Raw genomic sequence first — 23363 nt, forward strand, 5'->3', positions numbered from 1 at the left:
AGAAGGGGTTTCTGGGTTTACCAGATTATACCCACAGTTCTTGGAAGAAAACCATAATTACTCCCATGTGAGTGCTAAAGAGAAATGGGAAAAGGATGGAGCTGCACAGATGGTATAATAAAAACAATCATCTAAGGTACACAACCTTTACTGTCAGCCCTAATAAAAAACAGCTGTAGCAGCTCTTTAAACACCCAGCTGATCCTAATCAGAACCCCCTGTGAGATTTGGGGTGAGCCAAAACCAACTTTTGCAATCAGTTGCAGCTATAGGAGGGTTCTTTCTCTCTTTTTGCAGGAGGAGTTGCATCACTAGCCCTGCACCACCAGTCCTGCCTCCCCACACTGGCCAGAGACACCCCCCAGTGAAAAACTGTTCCTTTTGTGAAAGTCCTGTGAAATTTGGGGTGTTTGAAAGGAGCTCTGTATAATCAAGCTTTTCCTTTCCTTCATCCCCTCTGGAGCCCAACGAGCTGCAGTTGTGACCCTGCTACTGGCAGGTTAATTCCATCACCACCGGCTTTGTTTTGGCTCCACGACTTCATGGGCAGCCTGGAAAGGCAAAAATCTCCATTCCTTGAAGTGAGGGAGATCTTAATGGGAGGAAGATAAAACAATAACTCCCTTAGAACCATAGAATCACAGAATCATTACAGTTGGAAAATACCTTTAAGATCATCAAGTCCAAGTAGTCACCTCACACTGCCAAGCCCATCACTAAACTCAACCCTCTGTACCTCATCTATGCAACTTTGGAACATCTCTAGGGATGAGGACTCCACCACCTCCCTGGGCAGCCTGTTCCAATGCTTAACAACCCTCTGAGTGAAAAAAATCTTCCTAATGTCCAATCTAAACCTCCCCTGGCACAACTTAACCCCATTTTCTCATGTTCTGTCATCTGTGATTAGAGAGATCAAACCCCACCTCCCTTCAAGTAGTTGTAGAGAGTGATCATGTCTCCTCTCAGCCTTTTCTTTTTTAGACCCTTCATCAGCTTTGTTGCCTGTCTCTGGACATGCTCCAAAACTGAGAGTTTTCTGGACACACTCCTTGAAATGGGGTTTTTAATGCTCATGGTGCTGGCTACAGCAGCCTGGAAGGGGGCGAGACGCTCCCCAGCTGAGCCAGCAGCTGGCAAGAGAAAGCATGGAACATGCCCTGGGACAGGCAAGAAGGCTGGGAATTTCAAACAAACCATTTCCCTGGGTGTAAGCAACAGCCCAGGAAGCTCATTCTCTCTTCAGCAGAGTATTCTTCCCTGTGACAGAGGCACGAGGCTTTCAGGAGGGCTGAGCAGCAGAGGGTGCAGTGCCCTCTGCAATGGAGAAAGAAGTGGAAATCAGCCTGGTTTTACCTGCTTTGGGGCTTGCTTTCCTGTGCTTGGACATCCTAAAGCCACCACATAGATATTCATGTGGGACACACCTCAGATTTGGGAGCAATTGGGCTTAGGAGATGCCCTTTGGGCAACAGTTGGTGCTGTGATGCCAAGTGTGGGTGATGCTACAGCCTAGCAGGACAATCCCTTGTGATTCCCCAAATCAGAAGAGGGTTTTTTTCCAGGGCTAATATCTGCTTTGATGCCTGGGGATTGTTTGAGGCCTGGGATGGGTGGTTGGGGGGTGGGAAGGGACATGACCATCCCAGCTGGTGTAGGTGATGGGCCAGCAGTGCTCCACAGAGCTTGTCACACCTACTGCACACCTGATCATTGTTCATCCCATCTCACAGAATCCCAGGATAGTGGGGGTTGGAAGGACCCTCCAGAGCTCATCCAGCCCAACTCCCTGCTAAAGCAGGTTCCCTTTGATCAGGGGGCACAGGAACACATCCAGAGGGGTTTGGAAACCTCCCAAGGAGCCACCACAATCCCCCCAGGCAACACCTCTGATGACTTCCCAGTCACTCCAGAAACCAACTTTCTTCTCTTTTTTTCCTGTGTGCAAGTTCCATTTTTCTCCTTCCTAAAATGATAAATGGAGGCATCAAACCCCATATCAACCCAGTTTGCTCAGCTTCCCTCAAGTCCACTCCATCAGCAGCATTTGGGGTCCTTGATCACATCCTTTCCCTGTGCATGAACCACAGCACACCTCCGCGGAGAATAACAGCCAAAAGGACCCTTTTTCAGGCTAAAAAAGACAAGGAAAAGCTCCCATATGTCTTCTTTAACATTGAGTCTTTAAAACTCTTCTTTTTGATGGTGGTTCTCATCAAGAAAACAGGAAACAGGACACAGGAATGGAGTGGTCATGTCAGTCCATCCTTCCATTCCCACCAGGAATACCAGCAATCAAGACTAACCATCCTCATGGTTTCAATCACTCTGCTCTTTATTAGGAGTTGGGTGAGTCACTCCCACTTGGATTACCCAGAAATCTCCATTAAGGGAATTCCTAGAAGTAATTTCAATGCCTTGTTGATGGTTTTTTTTCCCTTTGGAATAGATTGCAGAAGAGATATTGTCGAGAAGGCTGGCAAGGTATTTGCAGTAAAAAAGCCAAGCTGAAAGAGTTGAAGGTGTAAATATCCCAGAGCTGTGTTGATGGGTTGAGACCCTCCCTGTAGGATGGATGGGGGGGGTCCTGGCAAAGGAAGGAAGTGAGCCCCACCTTTGGAAACATGGTCTATGAGTCTGAGATGAAAAAAGGGACACATGCAATCCTCAGTGTGAAAAAGGCTGTAGGAGAGGAGCAGCATTAAATTGGTGTGTGGGTCAGCTGAGTCCAATCAAACAATTGGCTTCTTTTGCAACCAGGGATGCTCAGATTGGGCATCAGAAGAAACCCAAAACCACTCTGGCTCTGGGAATGGAGGCAGTGGGGATGGGCAGTCTCTGGCATTGCTGGATTTCCCCCCTCCCCAGGGGGAGTGGGTTAAGAAAAATGCCACAGACATCAGCCAAGGACCAGCTGCCCAGGGAAGTCCAAAGACAGGGAGGGGCATCTGCAGCCCCATGAGCAGCTCAGCCTCTGGCTGCTCTCCCTGTCCCCCAGGGTGTGAGCTGGGGCTCAGCAGCACACCCACAACCCAGGATCCATCCCTCTCCTTGGAGCAGCCTTGCAGGCTACATCTGCCCCAGCTTCACAACAAAGCAGAAGACAACGTGGCCTCTCCCCATTTCATCCCACCCTGGCATTCCAAGGTCTGTGTTGGCATCTCTGTGCTCTGCTGGAGGAGTGCCTGTGTACCAGGCTCCTGGAGAGAGGGCTGGGGCTTGCTGCTGCTCTGGGTGATGGAAAAGTGGCCACAATCCATTGTGCAGTGACACTATCATCAACTACCCGGCTTGCCCAGACGTGTACAGGGAGCCAGCAGCCAGAGGGATGACCTGTGAGTCCTGACTCCCCCACTCCAGCCCTCGAGCCTGGAGCTGATGCCAGCACTGGCTGCTTGCTGTCCCAGACACCAACCCCCGTGGGCACCTGGCAAAGGGAAGGATTGTTTTCTCCAAGCCCCAGGGCCAGCGTCTGCCTGCGAGCAGCCGGCTGCTTATCCGCTCATCCATCTGCTGCTGCTGCCACCTGCGTGGGACGGGAGCGGGTAGGTGGGAGCTGGAGGATGGAGCCAGGAGCAATCCCTGCTGCCCAGCTGCTGCTCCTTCTGCCTCTGCTCCTGCTGGGCCAGCAAGCACTGCAGCTCCTCCTGGTCCTTGAATGGGTTCCTGCCATAGTCACGGCGGATCCAGGCGCGGTACTGATGGGACAAAGCCAAAACAGGTTGTCAGGGTCACCAGGTAGTGGGACATCCCCAGCTCCAGAGGACAGCAGTGAGCTGAGCAGGGGCAATGCCTGCTGCATCCCAGCTGCAGCCTCTGGGGGATCCCCAGCAGCCAGTGAGCAGAAAGGCAGAAAGGTCCTCAGCTCACAGGAGCTCACATGGCACACCAGAGATCACAGCACACCAGAGATAGCGGCACACCAGAGATGCAATGCTTTTCCCTGGACTCAGCACTGGACAGGCTGCAGCTCCAGGGCTGTGCTCAGTGCTGGGCCCCTCACTCACTGCCACAGGGACATTGAGGGGCTGCAGCGTGGCCAGAGCCGGGCACAGAGCTGGGGAAGGGGCTGGAGCACAAGGGGGCTGGGGAGGGGCTGAGGGAATGGGGGTGTTGAGCCTGGAGAAGAGGAGGCTGAGGGGAGACAGCAGCACTCTCTGACACTCCCTGACAGGAGGCTGCAAGGAGCTGGGGGTCAGTCTCTACTCCCCAGTAATGAATGACAGGACAAGGGAAAACAGCCTCAAGTTGCCCCAGGGCAGGTTGACGTTGGGGCTGAGGCAGAACTGTTTCCCTGAGAGGGGTGTCAGCCCCTGTGCCAGGCTGCCCAGGGAGCTGGGGGAGTGCCCAGCCCTGGAGGGATCCCAAAGCCCTGGAGCTGAGGTGCTGAGGGCTGTGGGTTAGTGGTGGGCTGGGCAGGGTGAGAGGAGGGCTGGGACTGCAGCAGCTTCAAGGGCTTTGCCAACCACAATGATTCTGTGATTCTCCCCCAGCAGAAGCACTCTTCACAACCCCAGCCCAGCACAGCCTGACCCAGAGAGCTGGCAGCAGCCTCAGCCTCTCACACCAGCTGGCTGCAGCTGGGACAGCAGCTTTATTTACTCCTAACTGCCAAGAAGCTGCTGCTATTCCTTTTGTGCCCAAATTCCTGTAAGCAGAGCTTCCCCACGCTTCCTCCCCACCACAGCAGCGTGGGGACGAGCTGCACCCACTGCCACAAGCTGCCCAGCCAAGTCAGCTCCTGCATGCTGAGGCAGGTTTGTTTGCAGAGCATCTTGCTCACTGTTGGGTGTTTGGGGGGTGGCTCATCCCCCCTCCATTGCTGCAGCCAGGCTGTTTCAGCTCCAGTGGCCAAGGGCCAGCTGGCAGCAGGCTGAGGGCCTGGGAAGCAAGAGATGGTTGGTAGATATGCTTTCCATTGCTGTTGGGATAAGAAATGGGCAGAATGACCCTGACTGGAGTGTCCAAGCGTGTGGGCAGGAATGGGCAGCTCTGCCTGGACCCACCATGGCAGCTGCTCAGTGCTGGTGGGGTGCAGGAGGGGCTTTGCTGTCATCCAAAACAGCTGAGGACCAGCTGCTCCTGCAAGCAGGACATACTGGGATGAGTGGGAGGAGCGTGCCCAGCAACAGCAAACACCTCAGGAAAAGGGTGGAGGGCATAGAACTGGGCATGAGAAACCTGCAGGTGCAGAGAGGGACCAGGCATCAGAGCCCCTGCACTGGGGCAGGCATGGAGGAACCCACAAGCTGCCCAGCTTTGGCACCCCCAAGACAATGTGCTCCAGCTTCCCAGGGTGCCAGGGCAGCATCCCTCAGCAAAGGTATGGGATGGGGAGCTCAGCCCTGTCCTGCTGGAGCTGACACAGGCACAGGGACCATGAGCTGCAAGAGGAACAAGTCTGAGGCTGACCCTGGTGGCATTGCCTTCTCCTCCTGCAGCCAGGGAGAATCAGCTCAGGCAGAGGGGATTTCCACTGGGAATGTCTGGATTTCCCAAATCCACCCCCTCAGCCTGTGGGAGTCACCAGGCTGTGGCCTGCAGGCAGGATGAGCCCTGGCTGGGGTAGCTCCTGAGAGCCAAGCCTGAATTCCTTGCTAGAAAACAACCCCTGGGAAGTGAGTCCCAAAGGATTTGGGACAGGATTTGGGACAGGATGCAGAGCAAGCACCCATGGCAGCTGTTCATTGGGGGAACATCCCTCCCATGCAAACCATCCAGAAGGATGAAGCTCCATGGGCAGAGCAGCCTGGCTACCGAGGCTCAGCACCCACCAAGGCTCAGCACCCACCCCCCAGCCTCAGAGCTGCCTCTCACCATCCAGCAAAGGAGGGAAGGAGCTGGCAGGGGACGTGGGAAGCACCAGGCTGCTGCTGTCAGGCATTTCCTTGTAATGTCAGAGCAAGAAGTGGTTACAGCCTGTTTCCTCCAGCACTGACCACTAACCCACTGCCCTCCTCCACTCTCCTGGGGCCACAAGTACCCATTCTATCTGGGCCATCACTGGAGTGGGGGAAAGGCAGCCTGGCCACAGCATGCCAGCACCATGGAGGCACCTTGGGGCAGGGAGAGGACAGGTCCATCACCCAAATGCCCATCTGTGCCCTCTCTCACATCTATGCTGTCTGCTCTGTGCTCATATACTTCCTTTTCTAGTCTTACCCATCATCCTGCTGCTTCTCTTGGTCCCTTCCTTCCTTCTTTATCCATCTAGCCCCAATAAGCACCATTTGCCAGCTCAAAACCACAGCTGCATGCCTGAGGCACACGGCGTGTGGCAAGGGGCTGGCTGGCCAGTCCCAGAGAGCATCTTCCCCATTTCTGCCTCCCAAGGTCCCATCTGAAGTCCCTGCTCCAGACTGAGAAAACCAAGGGATGCTCAGCCACAGCCCTAAGGAGGAGGTCCCCAGGAGGACCAACCTCTTCCTCACAGGTTTTAAGCAACAAGGAATGAAGCTTTTCCTCCTGAGCAGCCTGCCTAGCCCTCATCTGGGTGTGCTCCCAAGCACTGCACTTCCAAACTGCTGCCTGTCAGGAGGACAGCTGGGCTATATGGGGAACCTCAACCTCTTTTCTATCCTCAGCAAGAGCTGAAGCTCAGTTCACTGTGCCCTTTCTCCTACATCCTACCTGCACATGTGGAGAAACACCCTGGAGCCACAAAGAGGAACAAGCTGTGACCTCCCATAGTCAAGGTAAGGCAGCCAACTGCTGCCTGGCATGAAGCAAGACACAGGACCCATGTGGCACTGTGTCCCATGGGCACCTGGTCACACAGGTAAATGCCTTTGCCACCCACCTCCCTGTGGGACCCCTGGCCAGTCTCCTCACTGCCTGCATCTACTTGGAGCTGGTGAGGCTGCATCTTCAATACTGTGTTAAATTTGGGGCCCCTGACCATAAGAAAGACACTTGAGGGGCTGGGAAGTGTCCAGGGATGGGACACACTGGAGCTGGGGAAGGGGCTGGAGCACAAGGGTGCTGGGGAGGGGCTGAGGGAATGGGGGTGTTGAGCCTGGAGAAGAGGAGGCTGAGGGCAGACAGGAGCACTCTCTGACACTCCCTGACAGGAGGCTGCAGGGAGGTGGAGGACTAGTCTCTACTCCCCAGTAATGAATGACAGGACAAGGGGAAACAGCCTCAAGTTGCCCCAGGGGAGGTTGACGTTGGGGCTGAGGCAGAACTGTTTCCCTGAGAGGGGTGTGAGCCCCTGTGCCAGGCTGCCCAGGGAGCTGGGGGAGTGCCCAGCCCTGGAGGCATCCCAAAGCCCTGGAGCTGAGGTGCTGAGGGATGTGGGTCAGTGCTGGGCTGGGCAGGGTGAGGGCAGGGCTGGGACTGTGTGATCTTGAAAGTCATTTCAGGGTGAGGGGAGTGATGATCTTAAATGTCTTTTCCTACCCAAGGATTCTGTGATTCTATGACTCTAAGTCTCTTCCTCTTGCAAAGGGCTGAGCTGGGTGCAGGGCATCACTGGGGTGGTTTGGAGCATCCATTCAGGCTCTTCCCCTTCTTTAAATGCAGCTGTGGGTGAGTAATGGCAGAACCCTCCCCACTGCAGCACTCAGCCCTCATCCTGGGGCTGTGTTCTCAGCAGTCCATCCCCTAGGGCCAGGGCAGCTTTCCTCCCTGAGGCTGCATGGCAGGAATGGGGCATGTTTCAAGGAAAAGGCAGCTCAGAGCAAAAATACCCACACATCCAAGCAGCTCCACTCTTGGCTCTGCCTTTGGTATTTTCAAAGCCCCCAGACAAAACGTTGAGATGATGCAAAAGCAGCTTCTAAGGGCAAGGGGAGAAAGTGCAGAGTCTCCTGAGCTCAGGCTGGATTTTGGGGAGCAGGACGAAAAGCTTGGGTTGAAGGGAGGGCACAGCAAACCCCACATCATGGTGTGGGCTGGGACACTGCCAGAGCATGGGAAGGGCTGGGGAGAGCTGGGCTGGCTGGGGGAAACCCCACAGGGAATCTCCAGCACCTCGGGTGTTGTGTAATCCCTTGGACCATTTTCCTCCCTCCTCTGTGGGTGTTTGTGCAAGGAGGTGATACCAGGGTTGTCCCTCATGTGACAGCATCAGCCCACTCCCTGTGGCACCAGGGAAGGGAACTTGGTGACAGGGAAGGGGTTGACATTTGGGCCAGCGCCATGTGCTGTCCCTGTCTCTCCTGAGAGGAGGGAAACCCTCTTGGACCTGCTGGATGTGGTTGGAGGGACCATGGGGTCTCCAGAGCCATTTGCCATGGGGTTGTTTATTGGAGATGAGGAAGAGCTTTTCCCCTGGGGGGGGTTGTTAAGCAGTGGAACAGGCTGCCCAGGGAGGTGAGGGAGTCCCCAGCCCTGGAGATACTGCAAAGATGCACAGATGAGGTGCTGAGAGCCATTAGTGGTGGGCTGGGCGGGGATGGGACTGCAGCAGCTTCAAGGGCTTTGCCAACCACAATCACTCTGTGGCTCTCTGATTGCACAGTGCTCATGGCTGCAGTGGATGGGGAGACTTTGCCTCCAGGGATGGAAGCAAGTTCTGGGGTGATATGGGCTGTGAGATGCCTTGCACACAGCAGATGTGGGTTACTCTTTCCCTGCAGAGGTCCAGCTGTGGCCCATGTGTCCTCCCAGGGCAGTTTTGGAGCTGGTCCTTTGCTGCAGAGCCCAGGGCTGGGCACGGGAGCAGCGCCTGGCGTGGGAAGCTGGAGGGCAGCCGAGAAGCTGAGTGGGAGCTGTGCTTTTAAAGGCCTTTCCCTTTGCTTCTGAAGGCTTTCTGGGTCAAAAGTGCAGCTCTGATCTCTGCAACTAGTGCTGTCCCAAGTAAACACGCTGCTGTGGCTCTGCTGCCAGCATCCAGCTCGGCTCAGCTACATCATCCCTCCCCTGCACAGGCTGGGAACCACTCAGCCAGAGCTGCTGTCCTAAAAGCTGCTGCTCTGCCTGATTTGGTGGGGGGTAGAATTTCTCCATCAACACTTGCTCCCGTGTGTCTTCTGCCTCTAGAAGCAAAGGGTTTGCAGTCAGAGGAAGCCCAGCCAGGCCCCAGCATGTCCAGACATCCCCAAGCAAGAGCCTTCCTCCCTCTCCTCTCCTCCTTCTCAGCTCCTGCTGTGCTGCATTCCTGGGAACCAGCCCTGAGCTCCTGAGAGGAACTCACTCATCTCTCCTACTCTGTCACAACTGCACTCTCTAGAAAAGCACTGGGGCTTTAAAGAGCTTTTGCAAGTGCACTCGTGTAATGCACAGGCACTTCTTTATTTTGGCTTTAATTTTCCTTTTTTCTTTTGCATGCAAAACCCAAAATCCCCAGATAATAAATAGCACCCACAAAGGGCAGCTCAGGCAAACAGCTGGCCCCAGCAGAGAGCTGCATGCAAAAGAGCCCATGCAGGCTTGCAAGCTCTGCAGGAATCTGGATAGAAAGGGATGTGAGCACCACAGGACTTACCTCCTGCAGCAAGGTCAGCTGGTAGTCCTGCAGCTGCTGCTGGAAGCCAGTGTTGGGGCTGACATAGGGCCTGAGGGCCTTGGTGGCAGCCAGGCAGCCTTCCCAGCCCAGCTCTGTCACTGTCATGAGATAAGCCACCAGGATGGTGGTGCTGCGGGAGACCCCAGCCAGGCTGCAACAGCAGGAGGGAGAGGTGTCAGGGACAGCTATTGCCACCCAAGGGACATCCATGGCATGCACTCCCCCAAGGACAGCCTGTCTCCCTGGGGTGCTAGCAGGGGTGGTGTGGGTGGGGATAAGGACAGGGACAGGGAGTCACTGCTGGTGGCCCCAGGCAGGTGGCCTCCCCCTGTCCCACTTCTTTGGATGCTCAGGTTTTCAGTGCAGAGCCCACCCATCTCCATGGATCTCAACACCTTCCCCTATCAACCTCTTGCTGTTCCTTGGCTTCTCCTCTTCTTCCTCCCTACCACAAGGGACATTTGGCATTTGAGGAGCCCATCCCCACCTCCCTCAGGACCAAAACCCCGCCAGCAGCTCTCACCAATGGACCAGGCAGCCTCCCCCGCTCAGACGGCACTCGTGGATGAACCTGATGCACTCCTTAAAATGCTGCAGCCTGCAAGGAGAGAGGCAGGGAGGTGAGGCTGGCAGGGCTGCTCACCCCTGCAAGGCATCAGGCCACCCTGGCCACACCAGTCATGTGTCACCTCCAAGGACTTCCCACCAGCCTGGGGTAGGAGCAGAGATCCTTCCTCTGCCAGGCAAAGGCAGACAGACTGATCTTCATCTGCCAGGAAGGAAATGATCTGGGAGACTTTCCAGGGGATTTCCTGCTTCTCAGGGAATCAGAAGTGGAGTGATGCTATCAGCCAAACCAGCTTGGAGACAGCTCCATGGAGACAGCTCCCAGGGCAAGGTGTCATCTTGTGCCCGAGGGACACGCACAGCCCCATGCCAGAGGTTGTCCTGAGCCATCAGCTCACCCCTCATTCCCAAATGATGCCAAAACCACCCATTTCCCCCCAAGGGAAAGATGCTGACAGGGAACAAGGCAGGGAGAAGACAGCTCCTGAGGCAATTTGCCTGCAGGTCCCTTCTCCTCAACCCAAGCAGCCCCTCCAGCCCTTTCCCATCCCAAGGAGGGCACAGAGAGGTGCCCATGCCAGGCAAGTGGGGCTGCAACAACAACACCCTGACAGCTGCCTCCATTCCTCAAAGCATAACCAGTAAGTCCCAGCAAGGCAGAGGGAGCACATTGAATCTAACCAGCAAGTTTCTCAGCCAAACAGGGTGTCAGGGAGCCAAAGATTTCGGGCTGCAACGTGCTACAGTGCTGTTCTGCCTCTGGCCTGGATCCTCAGCAATATGAGATGGAGGTGGGTGCTTGCAGGAGGGTTATGCAGGCTCTGGTGAGACACATCCCTCCTTCTCACCACTGCACAGGATGCTGGAAGCTGCTGCTGGTCCCTCCCAGAGACAGTGGGCACCTCCCAAAGCTCACACCGAGGCAGGTTTTTGGCTGCTTAGTGGAACAAACGCCGCCCATCCCTGCTCACCCTCGCAGCCACACTGAGCCTCAGCACGGTTCTGAGGCAGAAAACCTAATTCTGGGTAACTTGGACTCCCTGACCACACAGACACAGCTTTTTGGGGAGGAGGAGGAGGAGCAGAGGGTCCCTTTGGAGCTGCCTGGCAGGGAGCGCGGGAACCAGCGGTGCCCCGGGGCCGGACTTCCTCTGGCTCCTCGTGACAGGCTGGGTGTGCACAGGCACAGCCTTCCTGATTTCTCAGAAGCCAAGACATGAGCTACCACTGAGTGATTCCCCCCATGTCCCTCCCCAGGGGCTCACTCCCAGCTGTGGGGACAAGGCAGAACTGTCCAGAACCTCCTCCATCCCTGACAGTCCATCATAGGGGATGTTCTTCACCCCCTGGAACATTATAAGAGACCAATCAAAGACAAATTCAGAAAGAGCAGGGAAGAGGGGTCTGTTACCCATGAAGAGAGACTCAAGAGCTCTCTCTCAAGCTCCCCAGTTCAAGAGGGGCAGGGAACTGCTGTAGAGGCCAGCGCAAGGACACCAAGATGCTGAGGGGATGGAACATGTATGTGAGGCTGTAGACCCTGGGGCTGTTCAGCCTGGAGAAGAGAAGCCTGAGCTCAGGAGCACCTCAGCAGCACTGACAAGTACCTAAAAGGTGGGTGTCATGAGGATGGGGTGACGCTGTTCTGTGGTGGCCAGTGACAGGACAAGGGGTGATGGGCACAGGCTCCAGCCTGCTCTGTGCACACAGCATCACTCTCCTAACTCAGAGGGAAACAGGTGAACCCTTCAGCCACCTCATCCATCCTCACTCACTCCACAGGGTCTTTTTTCCCCAGACAGGCAGCCAGAGGAAAGCTCTCCCCATGCTTTTCCATCCTCAAAGCATGGCATCTGGGCATGGAGCCTGCTAATGCTCAAAGCCACTGAGGTCCCGAGTCATAAGCATCTCCTCTGCAGGACATGAAGTTCACCAGGATTGTGAAATCCAAGGCATACACTGACAAGCAGAAAATAGTTCCTTGAATAATCTTCCTTCCGGCAGCCAGTCCTAGCTGCTTTTTTTTCCCCCTCTCAGTAGACATGCCACAAATGCAAAGAAATGAAAGGAGCCAAAAAAAAAACCCCAACCTAGTTTATGCTGAGGCAGGGTTTTCTTGTAAAGCTTCTCTTTCTGCTCAGCAAGAGCATGAGCAAGCAGAATCCCAGCCCCGGGCATGTCTGCTCCTGAGGATGCTGGAAAACCAGCGCCTGGGCTGGTGGGGCTCAGCCCACTCCCTGGGCATTGAATTTTGATCCTTTTCAGGGTTTGATTGGTGAGAAAAATCCCTTGGAGTCACCCATGTCCTGCTTGCAATGGATGGTTTATGGGTGCCTGTCCTTCTGGAACTGAGGTGCCTAGAACTGGACACAATATTCCAGATGCAGTCTGATGAAGGCAGAGTAGAGAGGGAGGAGAATCCCTCTGACCTACTGCCCACAGCCCTTCTGATCCACCCCAGGATGCCATTGGCCATGAGGGCAAGTTGCTGTCCATCAGGATTCTCTAACAGTTCATTCCCCATCTGTGCTGGTACGTGGGGTTGTTCTTTCCCAGATGTAAGCCTCTACACTTGCCCTTGTTGAATTTCATTAGATTTCTCCCCACCCAAGTCTCCAGCCTGTCTAGGTCTGGTTGAATGGCAGCACAGCCTTCTGGGGTGTCAACCACTGCCCCCAGTTTAGTATCATCAGCAAACTTGCTGCCAGTGCCTCTGTTCTCTCAGCAGGGTCATTAATGAATAGATTGAACGACACAGGTCCCAGCACCAACCCCTGAGGGACTGCACTAGATACAGGCTTCCAACTAGACTCTGCCCCACTGATGAGGCTCTTCCTGCAGAGTCTGAGCTTTTCCTGACTGACAACTACCAACACGTGATGCTGGGAGGAAAAAGGGGTAGCAAACAACTTACAGGTTTTGACTGGATGAATCTGAGGCTGAGATACAGAGATAGGTCATGTCCTGCAAGACACAGATGGTTGCAGTAGTCAGATACCCCCAAAACCCACAGAACCCCCCATTTCTCTTTTCCCTCTCCCCAGCTGACCCTTCAGTCAGGGGAAAGTCATAATCTGTTTTTCAGGAGACAGGGAGAGCTGTGATGGGTCACATCCAGCCCACCCCAAGCTATCTCCAACCCCCCCCCATTTCAGCCCAGAGGAGAGGTCATGCTGTGGGGATCCCTATGATGTCCAGAAGCCCCCCCAAAACCAAGCCACCCCATTTGCAGGGCCCTGACCAGTGTGTCTCATCAGGAAGACGTGTGTGAACACACACTGATGAAGTCACTCTCATCAAGGAGTTATTTCCTCCTGGTCCTATTCATACCCAACAAATCATCCTGCCACATGTTAGCATGGGTCAGATAACTTTCTTTTCTTTCTAACATTGCTTCCTTGATCCTCCCTGAGTTAAAATTAGATCCTTTCCATTTGAAGAGGGAGAGGGAGGGCGTGTTTTGGTGATTTTTTTCTGCCTTAGTGAGATGAGTGGAAATCCTGCCAGCCTGGGCTAAAAAGCCAAGCCCTAGGGATTGCCCCATCTCCAGCAGCTCCTGCAACATCACTGCCAAAAGCTCTCCCCGAGGCTGTACCCACGCAGCATCCCCCTGGACCGGGCTTGCCTCCCTCCAGCCCAGGGCTGGAAAAAAAAAAGCCGGTGATTTCAGAAGGGAAAGGGTAAAGCAGGACGGACACGGGGACATTTCTGCGTTGGAAAGACCCGCGTTGCGAGGCTGAGCGGGGGCGGGCGTTCCCGTGCATCGCCTCTCCGCCCCCTCCATCCTCCCTGCAGCCCCGGCCCGGGCTCGCCCCCGCGCTCCCGCAGCCATGTGCCAGTTGCCAGCCCGCCGTGCCATGCCAGCCAGCTCCTCTCTGCGTGGAGAAGCTGCCGGAGAGGCTGAGGAGGGGCTACAGAGCTGTTTTCCTCATGCCCAGCCCTGGCAGAACCGCAGCTCCCCGGGGCCGGCAAAGGAAAGTCCGGCAGGTTTTGTAGGATGGGCGCTGATGGGCTGGTGGCTTCTCAAAACTTGGCTGCACCGTGCCACGCTGGCCACCGTGCCTGCAAAGCTGCCGTGCCAACCAGCCGAAGCGACCCTGCTCCTCCCCAAACCCCAGTGGATCCGCACCCTGACGGCGGGTGAAGCGCCGGGCTCCCCCCGGCTTCCCCTTCCCCGCGGGGCCGCCCGGCCCTATCCTGCCCCGGGGTGCTGAGCCACGCATGGGAACGGGGCTGGGGTTTGCGGTTCCCGAGCTCGGGCTGTGATTGACACATTGCTCAACGCCCCCCGTGCCTTTCCGGTTCCCCTTTCCAGCAGCCCGCTGCCTTGCTCCATGTTGTAAGCTCTCCGTGCGGTTTGCTCCCCGTCTGGCCATGCCCCGAGCCCCCCCAGCTCCAGCTGCTGCCCCCTCTCCAGCCCCCAGCCGTTTCTCCACACCGACTTCATGCAGCCTCCTTCCTTCTCTCTCTTCCCCCCCTCCACATTACTCAATGCCTTAGTGGGGGAAGAGGCTTGAGCTGGTGGGTTTTGGGGTACCTTGCTCACCGTGGCCCCAAAGGATGAAGGGTCCCAGCAGTGCCCTTCACCTTCTGCAGCATCCGAGCATTTGGGAGCTGCCAGCAGCTCTGACACAGGGATGAAGTGCAAGTTGCACGACGTGGCCATTGGCTGTCAGACGAGCATCCTGACCTGAGCATCCCCTGCACAGGGTTGCTCTTCCCGCTGCAGGCTCCATCGGGGATTTGAGAGCAATAAAACCTATCTGGTACCTCTGGGATCAACCCACCGGGCAGCTCCCTCCTGCCTCAGTTTCCCTCATCCACAGCCCGACGAATCCTCAGCGCTCCGGGGTCAGTGAGGCAGGGACTGGGGAGGGGGAGCGGGACGTGCGACCGGCCAGGCAAAGCCAGGCTGGCCGGGGGCCTCTGTCCTGGAGCCGGGGGGGTTGCTCCGGGTCCCGTTGTTCCTCCCTCCCCTCCCCCGTCCCGTCCCGTCCCGTCCCGTCCCGTCATTCGCGGGGCTCCGCCGCCCTCTCGCGGCTCTGCCCGCGGCGGCACCGGGCACCCGCCGGGTCCCGGCCCCCCCCGGCTCTGTGGCTGCACACCTTCACCCTAAAAACCACTGAGGAAGTGGTTGTGTCCCCCAAAACACCTCGCTCCCGTGTCTCCTCAAAGGCAGCGCTGAGCCTCTTTGGCTGAGCCTCGACGTTCCGCGGTGCAAATTGATGCAAATGGGTGCAAATCCAGCATTGCTCCTCCCCTCTCTGCCCCACACCAGGAGAAAACTGTGTGAGACCCATCTGCACCTTCCCAACTCCTGCTCCCCAGCTCCCCCCAGCCTGCTCCTCACCTCCAGTACTGGCCTGGCACGGTTGTGGATGGAGAGGATGTGTGTCACCCCGTTCCTCAGCAGGTTTTCCTGATCCTCAGAGTCTGGAAGCAGGAACAGCACATGCAGCAGCCCATATCCATCACCTCCAGGCTCTGGTCCCCCACACCACCCCCTTCCCACTGCCTCTCACCCTACACAATGCAGAAAAGGAGATGGATGCAGCTCCTTCAAAGCAATCCCCCTGATACTGTGCATTCAGCAGCCTCCCAAAGCCCTCACCCCCAAAACCAGAGCTTCCCTTGCTAACTAGGGAAGGGCTACTGTATCCTCACTGCTGGAGGAAACCCAAGCTTCCCCCTGCTCCCCATGGGGCCAGAGGTCCCAGAGAGAAAGCCAAGCATTGGCCTGCTGTAAATATTGTCTCAGGGGAATATTGTCTCTGTAAATATTGTCCCTTGTGCTTCACCATCCACGTTTTAGAGGAATCCACCCAGCCCAGTGCATAACTTGTACCCCTCAGGATGGCCAGAGCCCATTGTTTCTTGCCTGATCTAAAGCTTCCAACAAGAGAGCTGATCTCTACCTCTGCAGCAGTCTTTCTGTACTTCATCTCTGGTTTTTGTATCAAAAGTTCCCCAGACTGAACCATGAGAGGCACCAAGTGACGCCAGGTAGAATGAAAAGATGATTTGGCTTTCCTTGGGTCTCTAGTCACATGTAAACAAGAAAACTCTACCTCAAAACACGTTCTTCTCACTGTTTTTCTTTTCTTGAACATATACGTGTTGTCTCTCAACACAGGAGAGGCTTCCAGCCATGTCAGGGGTTCCCCTGTGCTCTGGCATGGCTGAGGACCACAGCTCCCCATGGACATCCCCATGGGCTAGAGCTGCACAGAGCCTCTTGTGATTGGGGTGGAGCTTTCTGGAGGCTTTGGATCTCCAGAAGATGTTGAGAGCCCCAGTCCCAAGGAGAGAGGGTTCCCCCAGCCCCCACAGCTGCCCAGGCATCCCACAGCAAGGTGGAGGTGGAGCAAGGGAGGGCACTTACCACGGATGTTCCCCAGGTAAAGGCCTTTGACAATCTGAGAGGTGACAAAAAGGAGAGAGATTTTAGAGGGCACTGGGCACAACGTGTGTCTGATGTGGTGGGAGCATGGAGCAGCAGGCAGGGTACCAGCAGGACTCAGGCACCTGGCACCAAAGTCCCCAGGCAGTGACAAGCCAAGCACCTCATCACTGAACCATCCTCATGCAAGGGCTGAGCTCACTCAAACCACCAGCCCAGAGCCCTCCGAGGGGGGCAGAGCTCGGGAGAACTCAGCACATGAGTGGAAAGGGACTCACATGGGGTCCTAACGCTGTGGGAAAGGCAGTGCTGGGGGCTGGACTCCCCAAAAGGCTCAGCCCACCCCAGGCTCCTCCTTCATGGTGGGGCTCCAGACGGGCCCCCTCCTCATCTCCCTGGCTCCTGGCAGCAGAGCAGCCCTGCTGCAGCTCGGCTTTGTTTTGCTCTTCTATAGCAATCACCTCTTGTAAATAGTTTCAAAGGTTGCCTCTGCCAGCTGGGCACAGACAGACGAAGGCACAGGCTATTTATAACACTTTTCTAGCCAGGATGTTGCAGCAAGTGCTGTCAAATTTGGTCTCCAACTCGCTGCTGGCAGGTTATGAAGGAGAAAAAGGGGCAGCTCAGAGTATTGATGGGGTGTAAGAGCCTGCCAGAGCAGCGCCCAGGGGCACAGAAAGGAAGGACTGGTTACCAGTTGGACTTGTTTGCACCCATCTGGCAGCAGACACCTGGTTTGAAGGGGTTTCAACAGCACTGGGTCACATCCAGCCCATCACTACCGTTCCCAGCCCACTCCTGAGGTGCAGACACCTGGATTCAGCTGTGCCCAGCTGAGCACAAGCTGTTAGTGCTGCAAGGGGGATGCTGAGCCCTGTATCTCATCCAGTCAAAGCTGGATCCTGCAATACAAACGGGTCTGCACCAACCCAGCCCCCTGGGCCCCCCAGGAGGGTTTGGTGGCACCAGCCAGGCTGTAAAAGCCACTTTACAGGTGGGGCTGCAGTTGCACAGGATGAAATCCCTGTGTTAAATCACCAGAGCTGAGCAGAGAGAGCTTGCCCTCATCTGATCTCTCTGTTGTTGTCCCAGAGTCTAATTTTAAACTGGGTAACACACATACCAAGCAGTTATTTAAGGATACAAACAGAAAACGATCCCCCTCTTTGGAGTTCAGCTGAGCAACAAGCAGCAGCAAAAGCCCCGTTTCAGCCTTTGCAGAGCACGGCTGTCATGTACAGACACATCCCAGGGACCTCCTTGAGCCCTGGAGATGGTAATACCACAGCCTCACTGCCCAAAGGACAAGGTTTTAAAGCCACCACCACTTTTCTAACACCCACAGGCACTTGGCTCATCACCTTGGGTATAAACCCAGTGATCACTGTTTGCTTGCTTAGTTCCCTTTCATAAGCACTTGAAGTTTCAAAGGGGAACAAGACAGTTCAGATGCAAACAGTTGCATTTAGGGCATTGTGGTGATCTGAGAAGGAGCAGAGCCCTGGCCTACAGCAGAAAGGTCCTGCCAAAGGAGGACATGCTGGCCACCATCCCACCAACCCTGCCCCAGTACCTTGCTCATTCCACTCCCCATGGGTGTTCTTCCCTCAGGGACAGGAATCAGGTGGGTTCTCAGTATCCAAGGCTACCTGTAAATACCTGCAAATAAACACCTGAAAATCCAAGACAGGAGAGTGAGATCTGTCCCACTCCAACCATGCATCTCTCTGCCAAGGGCGTGAGGGAGGGGAGCCTGCAGAGCCTCAGCAAACTCAACTCACTCACCGGCTGTAGGCTGCTCCAGCAGGTCCCTGCCAGGTGAAGAGGACTGAAGAGAGTGGCTGGTGCTAGACAGGGGAGGCTGAAATAAGTATCCAGGGCTGTGGTGAGGCTCAGGTTTCTCTCCCTGGCTCCCTGGGGCTTTCAAAACCTTTTAGGGAAGGTAAAGAGCAGCATGTTCCTGGGAGGAATGACTCCCTCGTCCCAGTGACTCTCACCCAGCTTCATTCTGGGACGCTGCAGGCTGGAAGGAGCCCTGCACTCAGCAGGGTTTCTCTCCCAGTCATGCCAGTCCCTCCCAGGAGGCTCAAAGGAGCAGAATTCAAGTGGCACTTGCAAAAACAGTGTGGCAGGAGCGATGTGCAGCTGCTGGAGGGCTGAGGATAAGACATCTCACTCTCCCTCCATGAAGGGAGATGAGAGGAGCTCTAAAGCAGGGCTGCAACTCCAGCATGTGCTTCAAAACATCAGTTGTCAAGGCAAATGCACCTTTCAGCCCGACAGCTCCCTCCCAGAGCAGCACTAGCTGCCTGCCAGAGGTTCTGTCATCCTCCTGACACCCTCCTCAGCCTCCCAGACACAAACACCTTCCCTAAGGGATCTTGCAAGTGCAGGAAGGAGAGCTCATGGCTAAACTCCCAGCAGATGATCTCACCTCCAAACCTTCCCTCAATTTCTCTGTTGGCAAGGGGAAAGCTGCCCAGCCCCCAGCTCATCAGGCTCTCAGGAGCAGGTGAGACTCCTCCAGAGCTTTCCACCACGGCTGCTAAATACAGGTGGGGGGGTTAAAATCCTGGCAGCCCTGTAGGCAGGGTGAAGGCAGAAGTTTGCCTGCAGAAATGGCCTCAAGTTACCTCAGGGGAGGTTGAGATTGGAGCTGAAGCACAACTGTTTCCCTGAGAGGGGTGTCAGCTCCTGTGCCAGGCTGCCCAGGGAGCTGGGGGAGTGCCCAGCCCTGGAGCTGAGGTGCTGAGGGCCAGGGGTTAGTGCTGGGCTGGGACTCTGTGATCTTGAAAGTAGTTTCCAACTGTGGTGATTCTGTGGTTTTATGGTTCTATGAAATCCTGGGGACACACCAGAAGAGCCAAAGGCAGAAAACTGGCTCCCAAGATGCTGAGGGGATGAAACATCTGTGTGAGGAGGAAAGGCTGCACGAACTGGGGCTGTTCAGCCTGGGGAAGAGAAGCCTGAGCTCAGGAGGATCTCAGCAACACTGACAAGTACCTAAAGGGTGGGTGTCAGGATGGGGAGACACTTATTTCTGTTCTCTCCAGTGACAGGAGAAGGAGAAAGTCCTTTGGTGTTGAGGTGAGGGAGCCCTGGCCCAGGCTGCCCAGGGAGGGTGTGGAGGCTCCTTCTCAGGAGGTTCCCAACCCCACCTGGACACGTTCCTGTGCCCCCTGAGCCAGGGAACCTGCTTTAGCAGGGGCTGGAGAAGCTCTGCAGGGCTCTGCAGCTCAACCTGCACTACAAATCACCATCTCAAACACATTCAAAGACCAAGAGAAGGAAACTCTCAAGTTAACCAGACATTTATTAGCATCTCTGTAAGTGGAGAGGTTGTTCCAGTACATAAGCAACGAGGTCACACACAGGTGATGGAATCATTTCATGTTCAAACAGAGCAAGTTCCACTGAGTTGCTTCATTTCTTCCATTCGTTCTTCTCATAATCCCACTGGGAAGAGACACCCTCCACAGGATTAATCCTCATGTCCAACATCCTCTTGGTCTGCATGGCCTGCCACTCCTCAGAGAAGGTGTGTGGAATGGGGCCATACACTGCAACCCAACAGGGCAGGGTTAGGGCTGAGCCACACGAGCCCAGGGCCAGCAGCTTGCACTGACTGAGAGCTTTTTCCCCTCAAAGCCACCAGTGCTGATCCCACACACCCTCCATCATCTGCTCAACCCTCACTCCCTACCTCCAGTTTCTAATCCCTTCAGCAGTGAAGGGTTGTTCCAAGGCAACAACCTTCCCCTAAGCCCTCACCCTGAGTGGATGAGGGCTGGAGAGGAAGAGCAGCTCACTGAACTGCTGCTCTGCCTTATAGCAGCTGGAGGGCTCCCTGGAGGCAGGATCCTGAGCTAGGAAGGAAGCCAAGCGTGGCAGAAACCCAACTGGTTGCTAGCAGGGTGGCAATAAGCTTTTGTGACAGCAGGTTTCACAGAGAAGGGAAGCTCTGGGATCAACAGTGCATCACCATTCTCTCTCCTCCTTTCCCTTCCTCCCACCAAAGCTCTTCCCACCACCTTCACTTTTCCATGAGTCAGCTTCCTGAAGATTTAAACCACATGCCCACTGATCTCTGTGGAGTTACAGCTCCAGCACTGAGCCACCAACAGCAGCTGCCAGGAGGTCACCAGGAGCTCAACACCCCACTAACTCCCTCCTCTCTCAGAGCACTTAATGGATAACCCTCTTCATCTCATCAGCTACCAACTCCTCTTCCTCCTCACTGAGGAGCTGACACCACACACAGCTTCTACTTACTGTAATGCTTCTGCCAAATGAGGATGATGCCGGTTAAGCCGAGGAAGAAGAGCACCCCGCCAAGAACAGTCTTCCACTCGTTGGTGCCTTTGTTCATCTCTGCGTAGGTCTCGTTGAATTTGATCCGATACACTGCAGAAAGGACAAGTTCAAAAGCCTCACAGCACTCCCTGGACTCTTCCTGACACCAAATCCTAAAGCTGATTGCAAGGGAACAGCCTGACTCAAGGAGAAAAGCCTCTCTGCTGCCTTCTCTCCAATTGCCAGTAGGGTTGTTGGGCACAAAGCTCCCCCAGCACGAGGATTCTCAACAAATCCGAGCTGAGCATCTGAATTCTCGTCTGTCCAGAGGCTCACAAGGTTCCCAAGTGCAAAACAGGAGCTGGGTTGGAGAGCACTTGGGAATATTCAAGCCACAAAGTTTGACACCTTCAGACTGTGACAGCAGCCACAGGTCAGGTTCTTGCTTCTGTGTCACAACAACAGTTTGCAACCACTTAAACATAAAAGTATTTTACTGTGAGCTGGGGGAGTGCCCAGCCCTGGAGGGATCCCAAAGCCATGGAGCTGAGGTGCTGAGGGACAGAGGGTAGTGGTGGGCTGGGCAGGGTGAGGGGAGGGCTGGGACTGCAGCAGCTTCAACCAACCCAAACGATTCTGTGACTCTATATTGTTCCAACAAGATTCTTTCCCAGCTTGTCTGAGAGCAGATGGGAATCAAGAACCAAACATCATTACTTGTTGTTTGCTGGAAGAGGAAGCAATGCCTGAACTGACCTCAGGCACTTACAGACCCCCTGGGAGGCTTTTGGAATCAGCACCAAGGACCCCAGGAACACAAAGCACTGATCTGCCCATGCTTTCTAGTGCAAGCTGTCTCTGCTGAACATGGCAAGGGTGAGAGCCCATCCCTGGAGCTGCAGGCTCACCTAAAGCCCCCCACTACCTACATTCAACCTTTTCATCGACAGACAGAGCGGTCCAAGAGGCTTTTTCCTTCTCTTTAAGTGCCTTCTGCTGAGCAGAGAGGTCCCTCACAAAGGCCACTTCAGGCAGAGGGACGTCCCGACGGTCCACGTAGGCTGGGAGGCTGAAATCCTCTGCTTTGACCACACCAGCTGCACAGGGGGAAGAGAGAGAGGAGACCCCCCATCCCCATTGAAGCTTGGGGCTCCTGCACAAACAGCTCTTACTCGTTACAGTGTAAAACACCCCAGAGGTGGTGACAGGGAAGGAACCCAGGAGGGGAAAAAAAGGCTCCCAGGTGAAGTGTTCATCAGGGAGGAAGAGGGAAAAGACAGCACTCAAGTGGCTGCTATTTTAAGAACATCAGAATAAAGCAGAAGGGGGTTTACATAAGAGGTAATACCCCAAGTGACTTGATTCATGTGTAAGCCAGCTCCATTTCCAGCTGTCCCACTCATCTCCTCCCCACCCCAGTATCCTCTACACCTTTGCCATCCCAGTTTCTGCTGAGCCCTCAGCCCCTGCCACCTCCACGATGCCACCTGTGGGCACAGCCTGCTCAGACCTCCAGCCACCAGGTCAGGCCAACCCCTCTCTATCCCAATTCTTCCTTCACCCAAACCCCAGCAGCAGCTTTTTGTGCCCTTCCCCTAAAGCCTTATTTTATCTGCCACTTACCATGTCCGTGAGCTCTCAGGCAGATGGAGGTGGAAAGGGCTCTCTTCCCAATGAGGCTGAATGCCCTTGAAGCCAACATCCTACCAGCACAAAACACCAGCAGCTAAGTCAGTGGCAGATGAAGACATCAAACATGCAAAGGCGAAACACCACCATTTCCCACTAGTCTGGGAAAAAAAGAAGAGCTGGCTTAGGAGCTTCCTGCCCCATCACTGAACCACTACAGGGACATTCCCCCACAGCAGCCACTTGCACGACTCTTTCTCTGCCCCTTTTCCCCTCGCAGACTCTTGTATCCGAGCCCAAGCCTCGAGTCACCTTCCGAGGTGCTTTTGTTCAGCAACAAACGGCTCCCGGGAACAGTTTCAGCAGCCGAGTGCAAACGCATCCCACATATCCTGCAGGAACACCCGAGCGCCGGGCTGCCCGCGGGCAGGGCCCCGGCTAACGGGCTCTACTCCAGCCCCGGCCCAGGCCCAGGCGCCGCCGTTCTCGACCCAACCCCCCCCCCGCAGCCCGCGGCACCCGCCTGACCTTGGCGCGGGGCTCCGGCCGCAGCCCCGCCACGCTGCCACCCGCAGCGGCAAGGCCTCGCGCCCACCTCCTGTCGCATGTCGCGACAGCGCCGATCCCGCACCCGCGCCGCGGCCCCCGCCGGGCCAGGGCCCCGGCCCCCCTCCATCCTCCCCCACCACCCACCGCCCCCGGGGCGGGTAGGAACGGGCGGGAAGAGCCTCCCGCGCCCGCGGGCCCCGCTCCCGGCCCCGCCGCGGCCCCGCCGCCCGACCCCCGGCGCCCCGGCCCGGCGACCTGGCGACCGTCCTCTACGGCGGGCTGCGGCCGGAAGGAGGCGCCGGGCGGAAGCGCGGGGCGCGCCGCGGGGGCTGACGGGATGCGGGCGGACTGCCGCCGGCGGCCGCGGCCCTCCCACGGCGCCTTTTACGACAGCGGCGGCGGCGCTTGGCGGCAGCGGGGCCTGAGGGGCCGGGAGGCGTCTGAGGGGCCGGGAGGCGTCTGAGGGGCCGGGAGGCG

The 23363-nt window shown here is 56.0% G+C and overlaps 2 protein-coding genes across 2 annotated transcripts; both read right to left on the reverse strand.

The window, feature by feature from the left end:
- Nucleotides 1–1625: 1625 nt before the first annotated feature.
- LOC104554260 (dual specificity protein phosphatase 22-A) lies at nucleotides 1626–18009 on the reverse strand. Its single transcript, XM_062007497.1, has 7 exons — nucleotides 17989–18009; nucleotides 16398–16431; nucleotides 15366–15448; nucleotides 12930–12979; nucleotides 9972–10046; nucleotides 9428–9599; nucleotides 1626–3698 (listed from the first exon to the last, which is right to left on the reverse strand). Exons 1-7 carry the CDS (start codon nucleotides 18007–18009, stop codon nucleotides 3495–3497), a joined length of 639 nt encoding a protein of 212 aa, XP_061863481.1. The 3' UTR covers nucleotides 1626–3494.
- A 1701-nt stretch (nucleotides 18010–19710) lies between these two features.
- Nucleotides 19711–23243, reverse strand: LOC104551346 (cytochrome c oxidase subunit 4 isoform 1, mitochondrial). Its single transcript, XM_062007345.1, has 5 exons — nucleotides 23142–23243; nucleotides 22332–22411; nucleotides 21638–21805; nucleotides 20688–20819; nucleotides 19711–19975 (listed from the first exon to the last, which is right to left on the reverse strand). The coding sequence occupies exons 2-5, from the start codon at nucleotides 22408–22410 to the stop codon at nucleotides 19839–19841; spliced, it is 516 nt and encodes a 171-aa protein (XP_061863329.1). The 5' UTR covers nucleotide 22411; nucleotides 23142–23243; the 3' UTR covers nucleotides 19711–19838.
- Nucleotides 23244–23363: the final 120 nt, after the last annotated feature.

This window comes from Colius striatus, chromosome 14 (assembly GCF_028858725.1).
Source record: "Colius striatus isolate bColStr4 chromosome 14, bColStr4.1.hap1, whole genome shotgun sequence".
In the NCBI taxonomy this organism is placed as follows: Eukaryota; Metazoa; Chordata; class Aves; order Coliiformes; family Coliidae; genus Colius; species Colius striatus.